Source organism: Lactuca virosa, chromosome 7 (genome assembly GCF_052849685.1).
Source record: "Lactuca virosa cultivar CGN04683 chromosome 7, Lactuca_virosa_CGN04683_v6, whole genome shotgun sequence".
In the NCBI taxonomy this organism is placed as follows: Eukaryota; Viridiplantae; Streptophyta; class Magnoliopsida; order Asterales; family Asteraceae; genus Lactuca; species Lactuca virosa.
The window spans coordinates 79,435,114-79,453,724 of record NC_136432.1 but is presented as its reverse complement, the minus strand read 5'-3'; the positions used below and the strand labels follow the sequence as shown (position 1 = coordinate 79,453,724).

At 29.6% G+C, this 18,611-nt stretch overlaps 2 protein-coding genes across 4 annotated transcripts; both read right to left on the bottom strand.

Annotated features, from left to right (window-relative positions):
• Positions 1-5,302: 5,302 nt before the first annotated feature.
• Positions 5,303-9,266, bottom strand: LOC145126207 (initiator tRNA phosphoribosyl transferase family protein). 3 transcript variants are annotated; one of them, XM_079061608.1, is made up of 8 exons: positions 8,970-9,266; positions 7,759-8,162; positions 7,390-7,538; positions 6,641-7,280; positions 6,461-6,561; positions 5,910-6,018; positions 5,751-5,810; positions 5,303-5,678 (listed from the first exon to the last, which is right to left on the bottom strand). In XM_079061608.1, the coding sequence occupies exons 2-8, from the start codon at positions 8,042-8,044 to the stop codon at positions 5,506-5,508; spliced, it is 1,518 nt and encodes a 505-aa protein (XP_078917734.1). In that variant the 5' UTR covers positions 8,045-8,162; positions 8,970-9,266; the 3' UTR covers positions 5,303-5,505. The 3 variants fall into 3 exon arrangements, with proteins under 3 accessions (XP_078917734.1, XP_078917733.1, XP_078917735.1); XM_079061607.1 differs by lacking the exon at positions 8,970-9,266 and having other exon boundaries at positions 7,759-8,274; XM_079061609.1 differs by lacking the exon at positions 8,970-9,266 and having other exon boundaries at positions 7,390-7,533; positions 7,759-7,962.
• Positions 9,267-9,794: 528 nt separating this feature from the next.
• LOC145125350 (senescence/dehydration-associated protein At4g35985, chloroplastic-like) lies at positions 9,795-16,560 on the bottom strand. Its single transcript, XM_079060810.1, has 5 exons — positions 15,886-16,560; positions 14,069-14,202; positions 12,927-13,093; positions 11,947-12,031; positions 9,795-10,120 (listed from the first exon to the last, which is right to left on the bottom strand). The coding sequence occupies exons 1-5, from the start codon at positions 16,477-16,479 to the stop codon at positions 9,979-9,981; spliced, it is 1,122 nt and encodes a 373-aa protein (XP_078916936.1). The 5' UTR covers positions 16,480-16,560; the 3' UTR covers positions 9,795-9,978.
• Between the last annotated feature and the right edge of the window lie 2,051 nt (positions 16,561-18,611).

The following is an 18,611-nucleotide window of genomic DNA, read 5'->3' as shown; positions in this document are numbered from 1 at the left end:
TCTATACATGAACCAAACGTGCCAACATATGAAAATTGTGGCCAATATCTAAAACCTAAACGTAAAAAATGCACAAGGACATTTTTAGTAAATTATAGGGACAACTTTTATAATTTATTTTCTACATCGGGACCAAACCTGCCACCATACAAAACTATTGTGACCAAAGTCTAAAATTCAAATGTTTACTATTCACAACCAAGTTGGTTGTTATTATATATATATATATATATATATATATATATATATATATATATATAATAATTTGTAATATAACATTACTTTGTTATTAAAAATAGATTAAAAAAAGAATGAAGTAATTGAAAACTTATATATTAATTTATATGAACAAATGAATAAAAAAAATCAAATTAATACGGTAAAAGATAACTATATATCTCTAGAGACATTCTTTGTATATTTTATATTGGATTTTTTATTAAACAAAAACATTGTCATCTTCTAAGTCTATGTCTTTGTCGAGAGTAGGGGTTGTTAATAAACTGTGTTTGTTTTTTCTTCTTATAGTATTGATTGTCAAACATTCTCATCAATCATGTTTTTTATTGATACGAGATGTTGTAGATATTCCAAAATCCATCAAAGTAGTCGTTGATGCATATGTAAACCTCGACCGATAGTGGTGTTAGTTTTTTCTTCGGGATGATATAATTGTACCACTAACAGAAACAACAATGGAAATTTTAAAGATTAGTAAATTACATGAAATAACAGACAAAACCAAAAAATATGGTTTATTTTCTTTCCGCTATGTCAAAATATCATGATTTTTTAATTTGCTAATAATTAGAGGAGGTAGTGGTGATTGTCTAGTGAGATCATTAACTAAATTGTTATAAAGTTGTACATTATTATTGTGTCTACAAGACATGTGCCAGCACGCTCCATTTCTCCAAAAAGTTATGTATATTTGTATTGGTTCGGTACTTGTCATGAAATATAAAACCCAAAAACATAATATTTTCTAAAAATACAAGAAAACCGAGAACAAGATATTTTCTTATTATACATATACAATGAGTCCCAAAATGTCCTCCAAAAGCTAGTCTTTTTTTTTTTTTCTAAAACAGGCTGATAATCTTGGTTGAGCCTTTAACAGCATTTTTTAAAGGTGCACATCTAAAGCAAAGGCCCGATTTTGACTTGGAATAAACTAAACCCATGTTTTGAACCAAACCAATTACAAGCCTTTTTAAATGGTCTTTTAAAGATAACTACTCCATAACTATTGGAATCCATTTTTGACCATTACCCCCTGAATGTTGTAATATACATATAAGTGGTTTCATTTGGTTCCAACATACCTAAAACAGTCTTTAACCTCCGTATTTTTTTTCATGGTTTTGGCTTTCATATTCATATTCTTGTTTCAATGTATTTAATAATGCATTTTGTTTCTTGTTTTCTCTTAATATTGGCATCAAAACAATCCGATTTTGGGGCTTCTCATCCTCAACCTTTTGTTGGCATGGGGACCTCACAAACCGACCACATTGTCGAAATATTGCCATGTAATGAAACACCATACGTTTGGGTGCATTATCATTTGGTTAAAATGTCTGAAAAGGGTGTAAACGAACGAAACGATATGAACATAGGTTTGTTCGTGTTCGTCGGTTTAACTTTAAACGATAAATGAACGAACACGAACAAATAAACGTACAGATTTTATTTTTTGTTTTCGTTTGTTAAGAAATTTAGTGTGTTCGTATTCATTTATGTTCGTTCGTTTAGGTGATAAACGAACAAATGAAAATAAACATACACAAACGAACTTAAACGAACATAAGAAAACAAACAAAAATAAATTTAAACAAACACAAATACACTTAAAATAACAAACACATACAAACATGTGTGTGTGTGTATATAACGAATGACATAAATGAGTGGACATAAGCGAATGAATGTAACGAATATAAAAGAACGAATGTGAGCATTGTTTGTGTTCGTTTGTTTAATTAAACGAACGAGATATCGTGTTCATGTTCGTTCGTTTATTAAATAAATATGTATAAACTTATTTCCTGCGAAACTGTTCACAAACGATTCGTTGAATGTTCAACTCATTTACAGTCTTATATGAAACTCAGTAATATAACGACATTATGGGATCGGGAAAACATACAAGAGCAACATAATAAATTTGTGGCAATAGGGAGGATAAACTTACACAACTTCATAATAATCTCCAAAATGAATAAAGTAAACATGGACAAACCAATTCAAACTGGTAACCAATTAGAAAACTTTATTCCATTAAAATTTATAAAGTTTACGAGTATTGTACAAATTACTAATCTATATTCGTTGACATTGTGGAAATATAAAGTCCGGAGGGAGTGGCTTGCTAGCCAAGCTCGCCTCCAGCTCGCCAAACTCGCTTCCACCATTTCCATTGAATTTGTTAGCTGCCTCGCTAAGGAAGACTCGTTGGTCGGGTAGCAAGATGAAAGAGAAAGAGAAAGAAGAAAGAATGGGTTGTGATTGGCTGGCTTCACTTTCTGTTTTTTTTTTTAATAAAAATAACACAAGCTTCGACGGTGAGAAAGTAAGCTTCCATTTTTGTAGATTTGCTACATTCCTTTGGTTGTTCATTTTTGCCGGCAGTTTTGGTCCCTCAATTTTAGCCTTATGATAGATTCGACCCCAACTTACAATTTCTTTTACAATACAAAATTTCAGAATTAGCACAAAACCCCCTGAAAAACCTTATTGTAACTTTTTTTAATTAAATATGAAATGTTTGTGTTTTAAAAAAATATATAATTTAATTAATTTTGAAAAAGAAAAAAAATGGAGTGCTAGGAGTGTTACCACTCCCTATGAAATGCTAAGATTTAGGTACTAAGACAAAAAAAAAAGATGACGTGGAGACAAAAAAATGATGTAGCAAGCTGTTAGGAGTGTTACCAGTTCCTCTAACCTAAGGAAACACTAATTCTGATTTTAGCCAACGTGATTAATTTATCATCAAAACTTTTAATAATGAGGTTACACCACAATTAGTGTTTCAACTTTATATTTCATAGTTGAAATAGGAATAATATTAGAATCGTATAACTCATTTATAGAACCAACAATATGCGACCAGCCGAGCACACACCTTGTATCTTGCATGGTTTTCCAACTACTTAGTTAGAATGGAATGAATACAACATATCATGACACTCAGGCCCCTATGATTGGAATGATTATGTGGAAATGAGATATATGAACAAGAATTAGTGTAATGAAGACGACTTCTAAAAAATCCAAGATCGATGAAGACGAGGAAAGTTGAAAACGAAGACTTTAAAATTTCATATTTTCGCTTTTTTGTATTTTATAATCAAACAAAGTCATAACTATTTATTTGGAATAAAAATTGTTGCAGAAATACGCAGCACAATACCACATGGCTTTGGGTGGGCCTAATAAAATGACTATAAATGGAGTATTGGACTGGCGACATAGTTGGATGATCAAGTCTGGGCTTAAGATGGACTTATGTTAGAACATTAGAGTTAGATGACAAAGTCTATTCATATCTATAATTAAACGGTTTAAAGTTTAAACCAACCTAATGTTTTATTAAATGTTAATTATGTAAAAGACATTATATTTTAGAGGGTTTTGGTTCAGACCTAAATTTATTTCTAAAAAAAAAACTCAACAAATTTTTAAACTTTTTTTTTTCATTTAGCCAGTTTGGTGGTAATCGTCTAGTAATACACAACTTATTTTCAAAAAATAAAAATCACCTTTTACAAACTCTTTTGGAACAACATTGCCTCATAATTATATGTTCTTTTGTTGTTATGGTCTTCTTATGGAAGAAGATTGAGGTTCGATTGCATATATGCTTTGCTAATTTGAAGATAAAAGGTTCTATACTATGTGAACTTAAATGAAATTATATCATAAATATGTTTCATATCTGCAATTTAAAGACAAAGTGTTATATGTTTGCTCACTAAAGGCTATGCATATGCATATCAATACAATGCCTAAAGAATTTGTTAATTTTGTTGTTAATGGTATGACTATTTATGTAAAAACTAAGTCTCAAAGGAATTTAATGGAATTATTATGATAAAATGCTTCCAACAGAGACAATATAAAATATGAAATTAGATTTTCATAAATAGATAGAATTCGGAAGCTGTTTTTCTATTTGATTCTGAAAATAATCTAATAGAACTAATCACTAAGATATCGACCCAACTTAAACAAATGTTTTTCACCAACTACAATCTTCGACGTTCCAACAAATAGATTTTGATATGCATTGCCAAAATAAAAAAAAAAATTGAACGCAACCTTTTTCTTTGGTTCTAAAAAAGTCTAATGGTTTTTTCTGTAATGTTGAAAGCTATCAAAAACACTATAAGTAGTAACAACAAGAATATAGAATTATTAGCCACTAAGAAAAAGTTGATCAAAAAGAAAAATGTCTAATATTGAGTGTCTTTTTGGGAAAATTTTGTATTGGCACATAAAATTACTTGCAAAGCAGCTAAATGGGCAAAACTAAAAAAAATATTTGGATTTTTTTATAAAAGAAAAATAAATAAATTTAGGTTCAAACCCAAAAAAAATACCAAAATATTAGTTCTTTTACATAATTAATCTTTTTGTTAAAAATCCAATTTATCGCTAGCCGTAATTTCATTGCCCTTCATTAAGGGTAGTGAATCGTACACAATAATTTTTATCTGTAAACAATTTATGCTTTATATAGTTATAAATAACACATTTTAAGCATAAATTATTGTTTGTGGAAAAAAATTGTTACTCCCTTCGTCCCAAATTATAACAATTAAATATTTTTATTTGTGTTATATATTACTTGATAAAACTTATAACAATTAAAAAACATTTAAAATATAATCCATTCATATATTTTACATCAAGTATTATCTATCAAAAACAAAAATATTTAAGATCAAAATTAAAAATAAAGATTTTAAAAGTCAAATGTGGACAATTAATTTGGGACGGAGGTAGTATGTAGGAATCATCTCCTTTCATTTAAATAAAAACATAATTATCAACAGTAAGATTTTATTCTGTAATAAAAAATATATAAATTTATATAAAAACAAACTAATGTGTTCATTCTAAATATAGCACAAACTAAAAATATAATATAAATTTACGAATTTTGTGATTATATACAAAACTATATTAATGCTTTCTTTCTAATTAAAATGTGTAATTTATAACACATTAAATTTTATTTAAAACAAATATACTATAAACGACAACCAAGCATCAACCAACCTTAGGCAACCCAATGTTAGGTGTAACAAACTGTTCATCATTTGTTTTTTTGATAAATTAGGAGGGCTTACAATGACATGTCTACTAGACAAAAAATTTGAATTATTTTTTATATGATAAAAATGAGAAGGATATTCACGTCTTTTTATATAGAAACAGGTTTTCATCCCACCTTTCTGGGTGGTACACAAAAGTTATATTTTTTTGTCTGATTTGACATCAGTCTCGGTTCCAGTTCACTGTTTGACCAGCAAGGAAGTTAAATACTTGCTTTAAGTTGCCTCTTGATGGCCTAGCATTTACCGCATATTTACACACAAATATCAATCGTTGTCTCATATCTAACTTTGTTATTTGTTTCTCCTTGAACGATTTCCCATCATCATAAACACCTGTTGACAATTCCAATCTTTCTTTAAAATCACAAATTCACATTACAAAAGCCAACATCAAGTCAAACATACCTTCAACATTGAATAATGAAATCAGTATAGCCAAGCAAACACAAACACTGATATCTTCCCCTGAAAATTTAAAAAAAAAAAATTATAAAAGTTAGAATTTTATTATCTAGCTTTCAAAAGAAATAAATTAAAAAAATAAAATAAAAGAATTATGTTTACCATTGTTACAGCAGACTGCAAGCCTTTTTCCTCTTTTGAGGTGAAGCTTGGCGAAATGTAATGCGGAAGGAAGATTTTTTAGAAGAGAAAATCTATCAAATTTTGAGCTCTGTAAAAAGTAAAAAAGACCATTACGCCCTCATCCTCGTCATTGAATGGAATGAAAAATTGCAATATAATATAATTCTGGAATGGAATGAAAAATTGCAATATAATATAATTATGTTTATGCAATTTTTAATGATACAATTGTTTTGAACTTTTTATTATTTTAATTATGGTACAATTTTATTCAAAATGACAAAAAATATTCATTCTATTATTAGCTTATTCAAGGTTTAATGCGCTTCTATTATGTTTAAATTATATATTGTACTTACATATACTATGCAAAATTTATATAAAAAATTGTTTCATTCCTGTAGGCCAACCAAACATGATCATGGAATGTAATGACTCATTCCATTCCATTCCCTTCTCCATTCCATTCCATCCACAAAACCCCCAAAAGAAACAACAAAGGAGATTAACAAATAAATGACACAACACACCATAATAGGCAGATGCAAATGGGCTTTAGAATCCTCAAGTGTACAAAAAACCTTATTTTGATCACAATTCAATACACAATCCACATCAAATGCCTTAAAATCTGCACAATCCACCGAAAAAAAAATAATAATAACATTAATTCTCATATATACAAAAAAGAAAAGAAAAAAAAAACTTACCATATCCAGTTGCACACACTGCAAGATTTGTCAAACCCAACCAGTATATCAAATGTCCAGTATCACCATTCTCCATGATGATTTCTAAAGATTGATCTTGAAAATGAGATGAACTTTTGATCTCCATTTTTGTAGGTTTAATGGAAACCTGAGGAGCATTATGACCCCTTTGAGCACGATAAACCCTATCTTTTTCAACAAAATCAGCCACCTTTTGGTTACACAAATCAGGTCCTGAATTAATTAAATCATAAACATTATTCCAAAATAATAATGGTGTTAACCCTCTTGCCCAACTCTCTTCATCATCTCCAGCTCCTGCTATGTAATTCCAGCTAAACTCAGAGCTTGTTTTTTGTCGATATATATCACTTGAAGCAGATGAAGAAATGAGAATTATTGGTGTGAAATCCCAGGAATTGTAATCAGGAACTTCGTTTAACCATATAATGGTTTTTTGTGAGATCCAAAGAGGTCTTAGAGGTTTTTTTAGTAAAGATGAGATAGAAGAAATATCAGCTCCACTTTCTTCCAATTGGTTAACCCATTTGTTTATGTTAGATTCTATCCTTGATTTCTCTGTATCAGGTACCCATAGAGGAAGATGTAAAGATGAATCCCAATGAGAAGAAGAGCTCAACTGTATACATGCAAACAGCATTATGTTTGGAGAAAACTGAAAAGATGCATTATATATGATGATCAATTGATCGTTGTAGAAAATAGAAATGAGGAAAACAGCTACTTACTTCATCGATTGGTTTATTGATTTTGTTTCTGTAGTTCTGAATTGCACGATTCAACACACAAGTCCAAATTGGTATTGTTTTTGACATGCTGTCTGGAAATCTCTTGCCTTTACGAGTAGAATCAACTATCATACAGCCTCCCTTCTGTCCTATCCATAACAAATGCAACAGAAACTTCAAACATTCTGCTACTACAAGATAACGTGAACAAATATTCCGATGAATTCATTACCTGCAAACAAAACAAGAGCTCAGATCATAATGAACACATAAGCTAGATCTCATTAATGGAAATCATGTTCCTAGCAAAAATGTAACTATTTCGAATGTGAAAGTAGAGATACGGATCAGGAAGTTTAAGAGAATAACCTGCGAGAATTGCGACATGGAGGTTGAGGCGAGAAGTATTGAACGACAAGTTGTTTGTGTGGCCATCTGTTGATTTGAAGTAACAATTGGAATGGAATTTTTTTGCGTACCAGAGTCCGCAACGCAGGTTCGCTACAAGTGGTAGCTCAGGCCATAGCTGAGCTATCTCGGAGACAAAGATCGAGTCCTCGTGAATCGACCGTAGGGAATTGTATAAAGAGCTCTGTCTTCGCTTAATCGTCCTCGAAGCTCGGTAGATACTCATTGACGCCGTCTCCTCCGCCATTGATGAAGGTCTAGGGTTTTGCAGAGGTTGGAGACGAGTTTCAGTTAAATGTTGGTTTAGTTTTAAAATTTGTCCCCCTCAGCGTTTATTTGTCAATTTGAGATATCGCCCAAAAACTCTACACAAAGCTCCATAGACAATAGTTATTAAAATTATGAATTTTTTAGACTGGTTAAGGTTTTATTAAGCCAACAAGAGATCACAAAATTTACATCAAATAAATTAAATAAAAAAAATAGATGTCCAAGCCATCCAATTAGAGGCTAAACTTCCTACTTAATTCTATTAGACATCCAAAAGAAAGTTTGTGTAAAAAAACTCAAACAAATCTAGAATGAAGTTTATTCAATGATAATCTTCAACCTAAAACTCTAACTTTGACTAAGACTATGATCATGCTGAGGAGATAACCAAAGAAACCAAACCCAAAAGCTCCATAAGACTATCCCAATGCAAGGCTTCCATCCCCCCCCCCCCCCCCCCCCCCCTTCTTGGTTGCATTGCATCCAATGTAATATGTCTTTTTGCAACATTTTGTCCTTAACAGATATATTTTTGTACAAATCAAAGGGGAAATTTCTAGGAAATTGGATTTTTAGATTCAATTCTCCAAAAAAAAAAATATAATCCCAAAAAGAGGTCAAAGAACCATCTCCTATAATTTTCTTGCAAAAAAAGAAAAAAGGTTGATACTTTTTTTTTACAACTTGTTGGACACCTTAAAAATGTTTAACTAAGTACTAGTACGAAAAAATGATTTTTGATATAGACACAACCAATAGAATTAGCCATGTCATCGACCACCGAATAACTAATATTGATGCCGAACAATTTACTCTTTGTGGGTTAATCTTTAAGTCATAATCCAAGAAAAAATACAGCATGATCCAAATAAAATTATTAATATTTGACGTCAATTACTCACCCTGAAAATGGTGTCGTCAGCACAGAAAAGATTGGAAATATCCATAAACGAGCTACATATGAAGAAGTCACTAAACACATCTATAGAGGAATCTTGTTGGATAGCTACATGAAGGGCTTCCAACACCACAATGAAAAGAAAATGAGAAAGTGGATCACCTTGGTGCAATCCTTTACTAATTTGAAATTCCATAGTCAGAGAATCATTTATCAAAACTGACCCATGGAAGAGGTTAAGCAACCTTGAATCCAACCTCTCCGTTTGGTAGCAAAACCTATTTTACGAAGTGCTTAATCTAGAAAATTCTAACGAATAGAAACATATGCTTTTTCAAAGTTGGCTTTGAAAAGCATGGCTTTTTTCGATGAGATTTGCACCACGTAACTATCTTATTTAAATTGGAGGCATGTCTAAAATCTATGAAGGTTTGACTATTATTCATCACTCACAACTGAATCAATAACAAAGATTAATCAATTAGTTAATAATATGCCAATAATCAATTAGCTAATAATTTGCCAATAATTTTAAATTGACGACCTATGAGACTAATCGGAAGAAGCACCAATTTGTATGTTCTACCACATTTAGTAATTGTTATAATAACTTCTAGTTTGTTTGTCTATTTGAACCACAAAATAATTCAATCATTTCATCGCTAAAAATGTTTATCTTTTAATCCAATGAGTCTTGATTGTTCATTTTGTCTTTCCATGATTCATTTAAAAGTATTTATGGCTAAGATATGCATTTGAGGTTCAGATTTCACAAATGTTATCAATTTCTTTAAATAAGGTTTTTTACTGGGAAAAGGCCTTAAACGAATCGAAAAATAACTATTAATGAACTTTATTGAATTATAACAAGAACACCACAAATGATAACACAACGCTAACTAAACTATCCCATTAACTTGTTCACTTTTTGCATACACAATTCCTTTATCTATGAAGATAGCAATATTTATCTCAATGAGAATTTTTGTTAATCGATCAAATAATCTTATCATTTATCGAATTTTAGAAGCATTCTTGACAGCAGATGCAGGATTGATAGCCTTTCTAATCTTGACAACATTCCAAGCAGTGCCAGCAACATGTCCTGCAGTTGCAATCGCATCACCAGTTGCTTCTCCTGCCTCTTCGCCATACCTGTTTTTCTCGTGATAAACACATAAAGACATGGTGAATTAAAAAATATACGAACATCATACTATACGATAATTTGTACATAATCACTCGTTTTCTTTTTGAACTTTAGTGTATCTTTAGCATATATATTTTTCAAATAGTGGTTAAGTTGCAACTAAATATAATAAGTATATGATAGTTTAGACACGTTTCTTCCCACAATAAAAGGTAAAAGGGTATATCATCTAACGAAAATCATAAATATACAAGTGCCCTTTAATTCACAAAATAAAGTAATCTTTGTGGACTCAAATCAATACCATGGATACAAATAATACAAAAAAATTTCATTTATTAATTCATATTATATATTTATATTAATAATTTAATCTAATAAATTCATTATGTTATATTACTTTAGGTTAAAACAATTTATAACGGATAACACACCCATTAAAACAATTTATAACGGATGACACACACCCATTATACCTTTTTTTTTTGTAAATGTTACATAAAAGGGTAGAAAATGGTAAGTATATTACATTAAATGGTTAAAAATGATCATTTGGTTTAAAGATTATATAAATAAAAAAATCACAAAAATAAGCAAAACGGATGGTCGATTTAACAAAATGATCATATTGACATTTTGACAAAATCATATTGACATTTTGACAAAATGACAACCACTTGTGAGATCAATTATTGTGATTTTTAAAATTGGTTTATAAATAGTCTCACCATAAAAAACAAATCATATATTGCAATTATTTTATGAAACTGTTCATATTTGCGAAATAATTATGTTATTTTGTAATAGTCCTTTTCAGCCTTTAATAAGGTTTTTTGCACCGTAAAAGTAATTTCATTGAATTTTTTGCATTAGTCTTGTTATGTAATAAGTAACCATCTTGTTTTAAAGAATATGACACTTCACCAATGAATCGGTCGTTTTAATAATTATCTCTCAAAAAATATATTGAATGGATTAATAAAATCATAAAATATAATGCATTTTGAGAGTGAACTCTATATTATTAAGGGTTGATTAATGTCACAAATCAATAATATACATATTGTTTTTAGATCATTTATTGGGCATTTGCTATGGCACCCTTTGGAGCATCTGGAAGGCACATAATGAGAGAATCTTCAACAATAAAATGGTCTTTGCAACCAAAGTGGCTGATATCACTAAATCAATAACGTTTCTTTGATTCAAATATAAGAGTGGTAACGGAGCTCTAAGTTGGTTAGATTGGATTAACTACCCTCTGTATAATCTGTAATGGTTTTACTTCTCATTACCCTTACATGTACTTTTTGTATCTGTTTTCCCCTACCTATCATCTTGTTAGGTTTGGGTTTTTTATATTATTATATATTTGCCGGTTCAAAAAAAAATTATCTTTTAAATGTATTTAATAGTTCACTAAACATTTTTTTTGGATTCCTGTTACAGCATTAAAATCGAATTAATTCAACCGGCCAAACTGATACATAATCCTATGTGGCGTCTATCATGACATTCAGTGTAACAAAATTTGTTCATTTAGGTTTACCTAATGTTGAGATTGCACTGTGACATTCGATATAGTAGAATTACCCGATTAAATGCATTTTAATGGTGTAATGGGAACCCAAAAAAATATAGTGGTATATTGAATACAATTAAAATATAAGTGGTCTATAAAGCAAATTTCGTGGTGTTGGTTGTCATTTTATGATCTTAACCCTTATAAAAATAATTGTGAATGAATAAGTAAAATTTTAATTCAAAAACATTTTACAAAATGAAATATTGTAAATTTTGATATGGATGAAGGATGAGGGCTCGGTCTAACCTTTCACTGACTGCCCGAGTTGCAGCATCAGATGTAGCAGCTAAGGCTTGTCTTTGAGCAACTTCAGCTGCATCCATCATTATATCTGCAAAAATTCCAACAAATTAAAATATGACTTCATTTTATCTAATTTAGTTTGGATTAAAATCGGAATTTAATTTTTGGTTTGTTTTTTCATAGGGATGTATTTAATTATCAATAATATTTGTATTTATATTAATGTTGTTTTGATAAAAAGTTATCATTCTATTATTGTAGATTGTAATATTATGTTTGAAACCAAATCAGACTGAATAAGAATTTGGTTTTTGATTTGGCTATGTGCATATTATTCGGTTTGGTTTGAAAAATAATTTGAATCCAAAGAGCGAACACATTAACATCATTGATCGTTCGCTTCCACCAATCTAAACAGGCCAAATACAAAACATAAGAATGAAATTTTATTTAGTTTAATATTTGGAAATCAAAGTTTCAAAATATAAAAAAATGCTTAAAACTATAGAAAAGTTTCATTTAGATTTATGACCTAAATTGATTGTATTTCTACATTTTAGGTTGTCGTGAACATCCATAGTATAAGAATTTTTTTGACAAAGCTTTTTTATGTCACCTCATTGATAAATCACCAACCTAATTTTTTTTTTTAATTACAAACACTCACTATACAAGAGTTTTTTTCATATAATATTCTTTTGAGTTTTTCAACATAATTATTATATAAACAAATTCAATGAAAATATATATAATAGGTAAATTACAATAAATATATAGTTTATTCAGTTATAAAAAGATAAATATTAGAAATTAAACAAAAGTAGATCGAATGGTTTGCAAGTCAATGACACTATATTAAGATGGAACATTATTTTAATTATCTTTTACATAACTAATTTATAGGAGAAAAAAATAGACAAAAAGACTTGTGAAAATGAATTTATATACTCTTTTGTGGAAGTTAGGAGAAAAAAAATACTTACTAATAGCATCAAGAGAGGCAAGCACGACTTCCCCTGGAACCGAGTTAAAAAAGGCCTTCCCAGCTCGAGACCGAACTGCAGGACCCATGACTGAACCTGATGCCATTCCCACTCCATTCAACAAAGCTTTACTCATGCTTTCGGTCATCTTTGAGAGTTTTCTTGCGCTAAATATACACACACATATATATTTCAATGAGCTAAAAAGAAGTATCAATCTAGATATCAATTGTTAAAACAATAATAACATGACAAATACTTGGAAAAAAAACACATGAAATTTAATTTTTAAATGTGCATAACATTTGATCCAGGTGATGTTATCAAATTTATAATAACCCCATGAAAAGGTCTTGATGAAATTGAAATTCCACCTTTTTAGATTTGGCTCCCATTTGTCGGAATAGGAAAAAAAAGAAACTAAGAAATTACAAAGAGTAAAAGGACATAAATGGGTCATTTAACCAATACTTTTTGTTACGTGTTTTTTAGTTGAAAATTTTTTTTTGACATGTTATAATTATCTTTCGTGTTCTTGAGTTGAAAAAAAAAATGAAATAAAGCTAACAATCTAACATCTATGTGGAAAAGAAAAATAAATAGTGGTTTCTTCATTTAAAACGTCTAAATTTTTTCCATTTTCATTGGAGCTATATACATAAAAAGACATTGTATATTGGTACTATTTGCTTTTTAACCATTGTGAATCAAATTATTCATAAAAATATCCAAGTTTAACAAAAAATTCTAATATAAACACTAAAACATATTATCGACGGTTAAAACCGTTGATATATGGAATTTTGCCAAAAATTGGATGACTTTAATGAAACATTTCGACCACTCAACATGGACATAAAAATCGTCAATTTTAAGTGGCTTTTATGGAAAATTTTGATTTATAAAAATAAAAAATATACTGCCTTTTATATATATTATCATTTTCATTTTCTCAAAATCTTAGTCACGGATCATTTCTTAAATAAATAAATAAATAAATAAAGCCCTTAATTAGTTTCTTGCCCTTTTTTTCGTTTCTTTCCAAATCACTTCCTGTTTTTCTTCTCTTTTTAACCTAGAAAAATTGATGTGCTTCTACCCTATCCTAAAATCATACAATTAATTTGGAAGATTTATTTCACCTTCTTAAGCTTTTGTTGATCCCATCCCCCTTTCTTGTACCATTGGTTTTGTTGTTTTCGTTAGTTTTAGTTCTTGAGATGCCATGCTTTTCCTCCATTGCCTCTTTTAAGATCATATCACCTCCTTTTTGCAACTATTTTGGATCCATAATTCAACAATTATCATTTACAAGTCCATGATAATTGTTGGACAAAGGAATGTACTAGTGTAAAGTATATAAGATCATGTATTATAGTAACAAGAATTTTAGTTCTTTGATTCGTTTTATATACTATATATTTTTCAAAAAGGAAATTGATCCGCACATAATAATTTTTTGTCATGTACAACAAATTATATTTCAGAGGTTGTATAATATACAAATTGTATAATCATATAAAACATAACTTAAAAGTTGTTGTACTGATCGCTTTCTCTTTTTAAGAATAGTGACTATCCATGCATGCACATAAAAGTCAAAGTTTGGACGTGCATGTCCTAAAGACCTTTTACAGAGTTCTATATTGTAGAAATAAAACATAAAATTTCTTCTTATAAGTTATATTGCATACCCTGAAAATATATTTATTATGGCAACGAATGTATTGGTCAAAATCAAGGATCGGTCAATACTCGTGCTTTTAATTGGATGACAAATATGGAATGAAAAATACAAATGAAAAAGTGGATTAATTTGGTTTATAGTTTATTGATCAAGAATTAAATGATTAAAAGGAAAAACTAAGCTAAAACGGGTGGAAAGTCGCCCAAATGTATTGATATGGTTAGGGCTAGCAATTCTTGACACGACCCGCGACACGACACGAAATAAATGGGTTCGGGTTGAGTTTTTCAACCCGCCAACACGCCAACCCGTTTATCAAACGGGTCATATATGGGTTTCTCAAAAAATAAACGGGTTGACCCGCCAACCCGTTTATATATTTAATAAAAAAATTATTTTATTTTTAAATGTATTTATTTATCAAGTATTAATATTTAATAAGTATTATATAATAAATTACTTTAGCACCTGAATTATCTATGTTTGTATTAATGTTTACTTTGAACATGTTTCTATGAATGTTTTAAATCTTCATTTGGATGTTTAAGACTTAAGTGTCTAAAATTCGGATATGCTTGGATCAACCATCAAAAATTTATTCATATTTAATTGTCAATTTTATTTATGGAATCTGACCCACGAACCCAAATCTGACTCACGAACCCGCCAGCCTATGAACCCGTATAAATAAATGGGTTGGTGGGTCATATATGGGTTTATGTTCCAAACCCGCCAACTCATGACCCGCCAACCCGTGACCTGTATATTTAAATGGGTCGTGTTTGGGTTGACATATTTTTGACCCGCCAACCTGCCAACCCGCGACACGTCAACCCGAACACGACACGACAGGCCTAGATATGGTTATAGTAACATTTCAAAATCTATTTTTTAAATGGTTAATGTTATAGATGGATAATGAACTTTTTTTTTTTTTTTTTTTTGTAAAACACTATTGTATTTAAAATAAAAATAAAAAAAAAATAAAAAAATAAAAAGTTATCACAAGGCAAGTAACTGGAACTTTGTGTTCGCAAAGATACCATTATTTCTATGATAATTAGTGAAGAAAAACAAATTGTTCGTTACGTATTTGTGATATTTTTTTGAAACAATGATTTTTTTAGAATACAAATGGTTTGTTGATAGGAACGTAACATTGTCCCTTTGAAAAAAAAAAACGGATTAATATATTTGTATATAGTTTTTTTATTATATTTAGTACATTAATTACTCAAGATATTCAAAACAAAAAATGGGAGGTAATAAAACCTGGTTGGTATAAGCATTGCTACACATAAAAATCCCTCTAACAATCTGACCGGTTCCTCCCGCAATCGCCTTTGCAAGAACATTATTATAAGCATCGATTTTAGGAGCAAACTCCTTCCAATCGATATCTGTCTTTCTTGAAACCGAAGAAGTTGAAAAACATGAATGTTCTTTCAAAAACTTATCCAACATTGTTAAATTCTCATCATCAGTCTTTGGAAAGGTAACACCATAGCTCAAAGGATCCTGACCTTTGATCACGGGTAACGTGAACAAGTAGTGGTGAGGATCAAGCTTCACTACCGGTTCGTCTTTTGTTAAAGGCCATTGAAGATCATCACCAATTTTAATAATGGTTGCTAGAAGAATGTTGTCATTGGATATTTGAAATAGTGTAAAGTTTCCATTTGCAAGCTCAACGGCTTCACCTTCGTCCATTATATGAACTTTGGAATTGGGAATTGATAGGAGGGTTTCATGTTTGGCGTTTTGTGGTTGCGGGAGGTGGTTGGTGGTGGTTTGTGGCGGCATTGGTGGTGGTGTGGTTCGGGGAGGGGAGAGTGTTCTTGGTTTCTTGGTTCCACAACAAATCATTTTGTTTCAAATTGTTGGTTTGGATTTTTGGTTTGTTGTCCTATTGGTGATGTTGAAATGGATTGTGTTTATTGTAAAGAAGATTGGATGGGGTGGGGGTAAAAGGGTAATTTGACAACGAGAGTCGAGAGGGAATTAAGGCTTTAATTGATGCTTTTTGCTAGGACCTTTTTCATATTCTTAACTTTGGCATATTTAACTTTCGGTGGAGGGAAGATGGATAATATGGTTTCCTTATTTGTTTTTAATGTTTTTATTTCAAATAAATATTGCCCCGGATAAAATATTATATGACTAAATGATATCTTTTGAAGGAAATTTTAACACCATTTTTCTCGATTTCCCAAGTTTAAAAAAATGTTGTTGGTCATGTGTGTGAATACCAATTACTAGGATAAGGGTAACCAATTAAAATGTTACTTTTAAATAGTAATAAGGCCGAATTTGGTTTATTAGTTTTTATTATTTAATAAACGTAAGACTCATGTATTATATAGATATATTAAAAATAAAATTTTAATATCTATGTGTAAACATTAAGAAATTTTTAAAATGATACTTTTACATATATAAATAACATAATGAATATGTTATTAATTCAATTTATACTAATAAAAAAACTATTAACATATTTCAAATACAAACACTAGATTTTTAGATAATCAAAATGTTGTGTCTAGCAGCTTAAATACATTAAATATAAAAAATAAGGAATGTACCTAGGTTTCCTTTTTATTAAATATATTTATTGTGTTAAATATAATTGCTTACTAATTAATAGGTGGCATTTTATTAGTTGACATTTTAATAAAATGGAAAAACATACAATAATGACTTGTAGATGTTAATTAATTCAAAATTACTAAAAAATTCTATTTGTCAAATTGAATGAGAATTTGCATCATTGATTTATTAATGATAAATTATAAACTAGTAATATAATAAATATGATTACAAAATATATATTATAAGGATAACAATATAAATTTATTCAAATAAAATGATTTAGGAGATCATAAACGATCAAAATTACCCAATTTCATATGAATATGTTGAAATTGATAATTGAGGGATGTTCGACACACAATTTTTTAGAGCTTCTAGCTTTTAGGTTTTAAAAGAAAACTCGAAAAAAAAACAAAGTTTCTTTTGGTAGTAAAAACTACTTCAAGTAGTGTTTAACAAAAAACTTTTATATTTTTGCAAATTGACTTAATTACCCTTTTTTAAATTATGTTCATATTTTATATTTTACAATATATCATTTTATGTAACTTTACGTGTTTTAAAAGCTTTCGGCTACTTTTGTCGAACGTTGTTATACAAATAAAAGCTACAACTTCCAGCTTCTAGTTTCCAACTAGTTTTGCCGACACGCCTTTAACCGATTTTTCCATATTAAATCGCAGAATTAGAAAATGGTTTTTTTGATATCAAACGGATTTTATTCTCTTTCACTTAATTATTAGATGTGTTTTAAGTTTGATAAGTATCAGATTCTTGACTCAACATTTGACAAAACCCTAAAAGTTTTAGTGAAAGGGAATAATTTAGATTGTATTAAAGTGGGAGGAGATGCATATCTTAATGAATGACATTTAATAACAAGGTACAACATGAACAACTAATCAACTATATGGTTATCATATCAAATAAACTTTTCTTTTATACCGATCAAAGTTACTTAAAATATTATGATGAAAGTTAGAAAATCCACGACCACTGGTACTACAACTAATGGTATATGGTAGTTTCAAAACATTAGCTTTTGCAAATTAAGGAAATGCTCATACTTTTTTTGAACCAAGTCACAAGGTAAAATGTAAAACATTTCTTAACAACACACGTTTATGTAAACAAACATGTTCACCAATGTAAACATGTCAACAACAATAGCACGTTTATTGGTTTTTAAACATGATATCTTGTGATAAAATTATGCATATTCTATCAACTGTTATCATGTGAACAGATCCACTTTTGCCATGTGATCCACTTATGACACTTGTTTGGTTTTAACTATCATTATTGTATGTTTTCTTTATACAAAAAAGAGCGAACAACTAACTAATAAACATATAGATTAACAAAAGCAATCAGCTTCAAATAAACTAAACTTCTAATCCAAGTGG

Coding starts and splice junctions, on each gene's coding strand:
- LOC145126207 (XM_079061608.1), bottom strand. CDS start 8,044: ATGGCGGAGGAGACGGCGTCAATGAGTATCTACCGAGCTTCGAGGACG. Junction 7,539..7,758: donor CCATGTCGCAATTCTCGCAG/GTTATTCTCTTA, acceptor TGTTATGGATAG/GACAGAAGGGAGGCTGTATG. Junction 6,019..6,460: donor ATTTGCATCTGCCTATTATG/GTGTGTTGTGTC, acceptor TACTTTTTACAG/AGCTCAAAATTTGATAGATT.
- LOC145125350 (XM_079060810.1), bottom strand. CDS start 16,479: ATGATTTGTTGTGGAACCAAGAAACCAAGAACACTCTCCCCTCCCCGA. Junction 14,203..15,885: donor GCAATGCTTATACCAACCAG/GTTTTATTACCT, acceptor GATCCAAAATAG/TTGCAAAAAGGAGGTGATAT. Junction 13,094..14,068: donor ATCAACAAAAGCTTAAGAAG/GTGAAATAAATC, acceptor GTGTATATTTAG/CGCAAGAAAACTCTCAAAGA.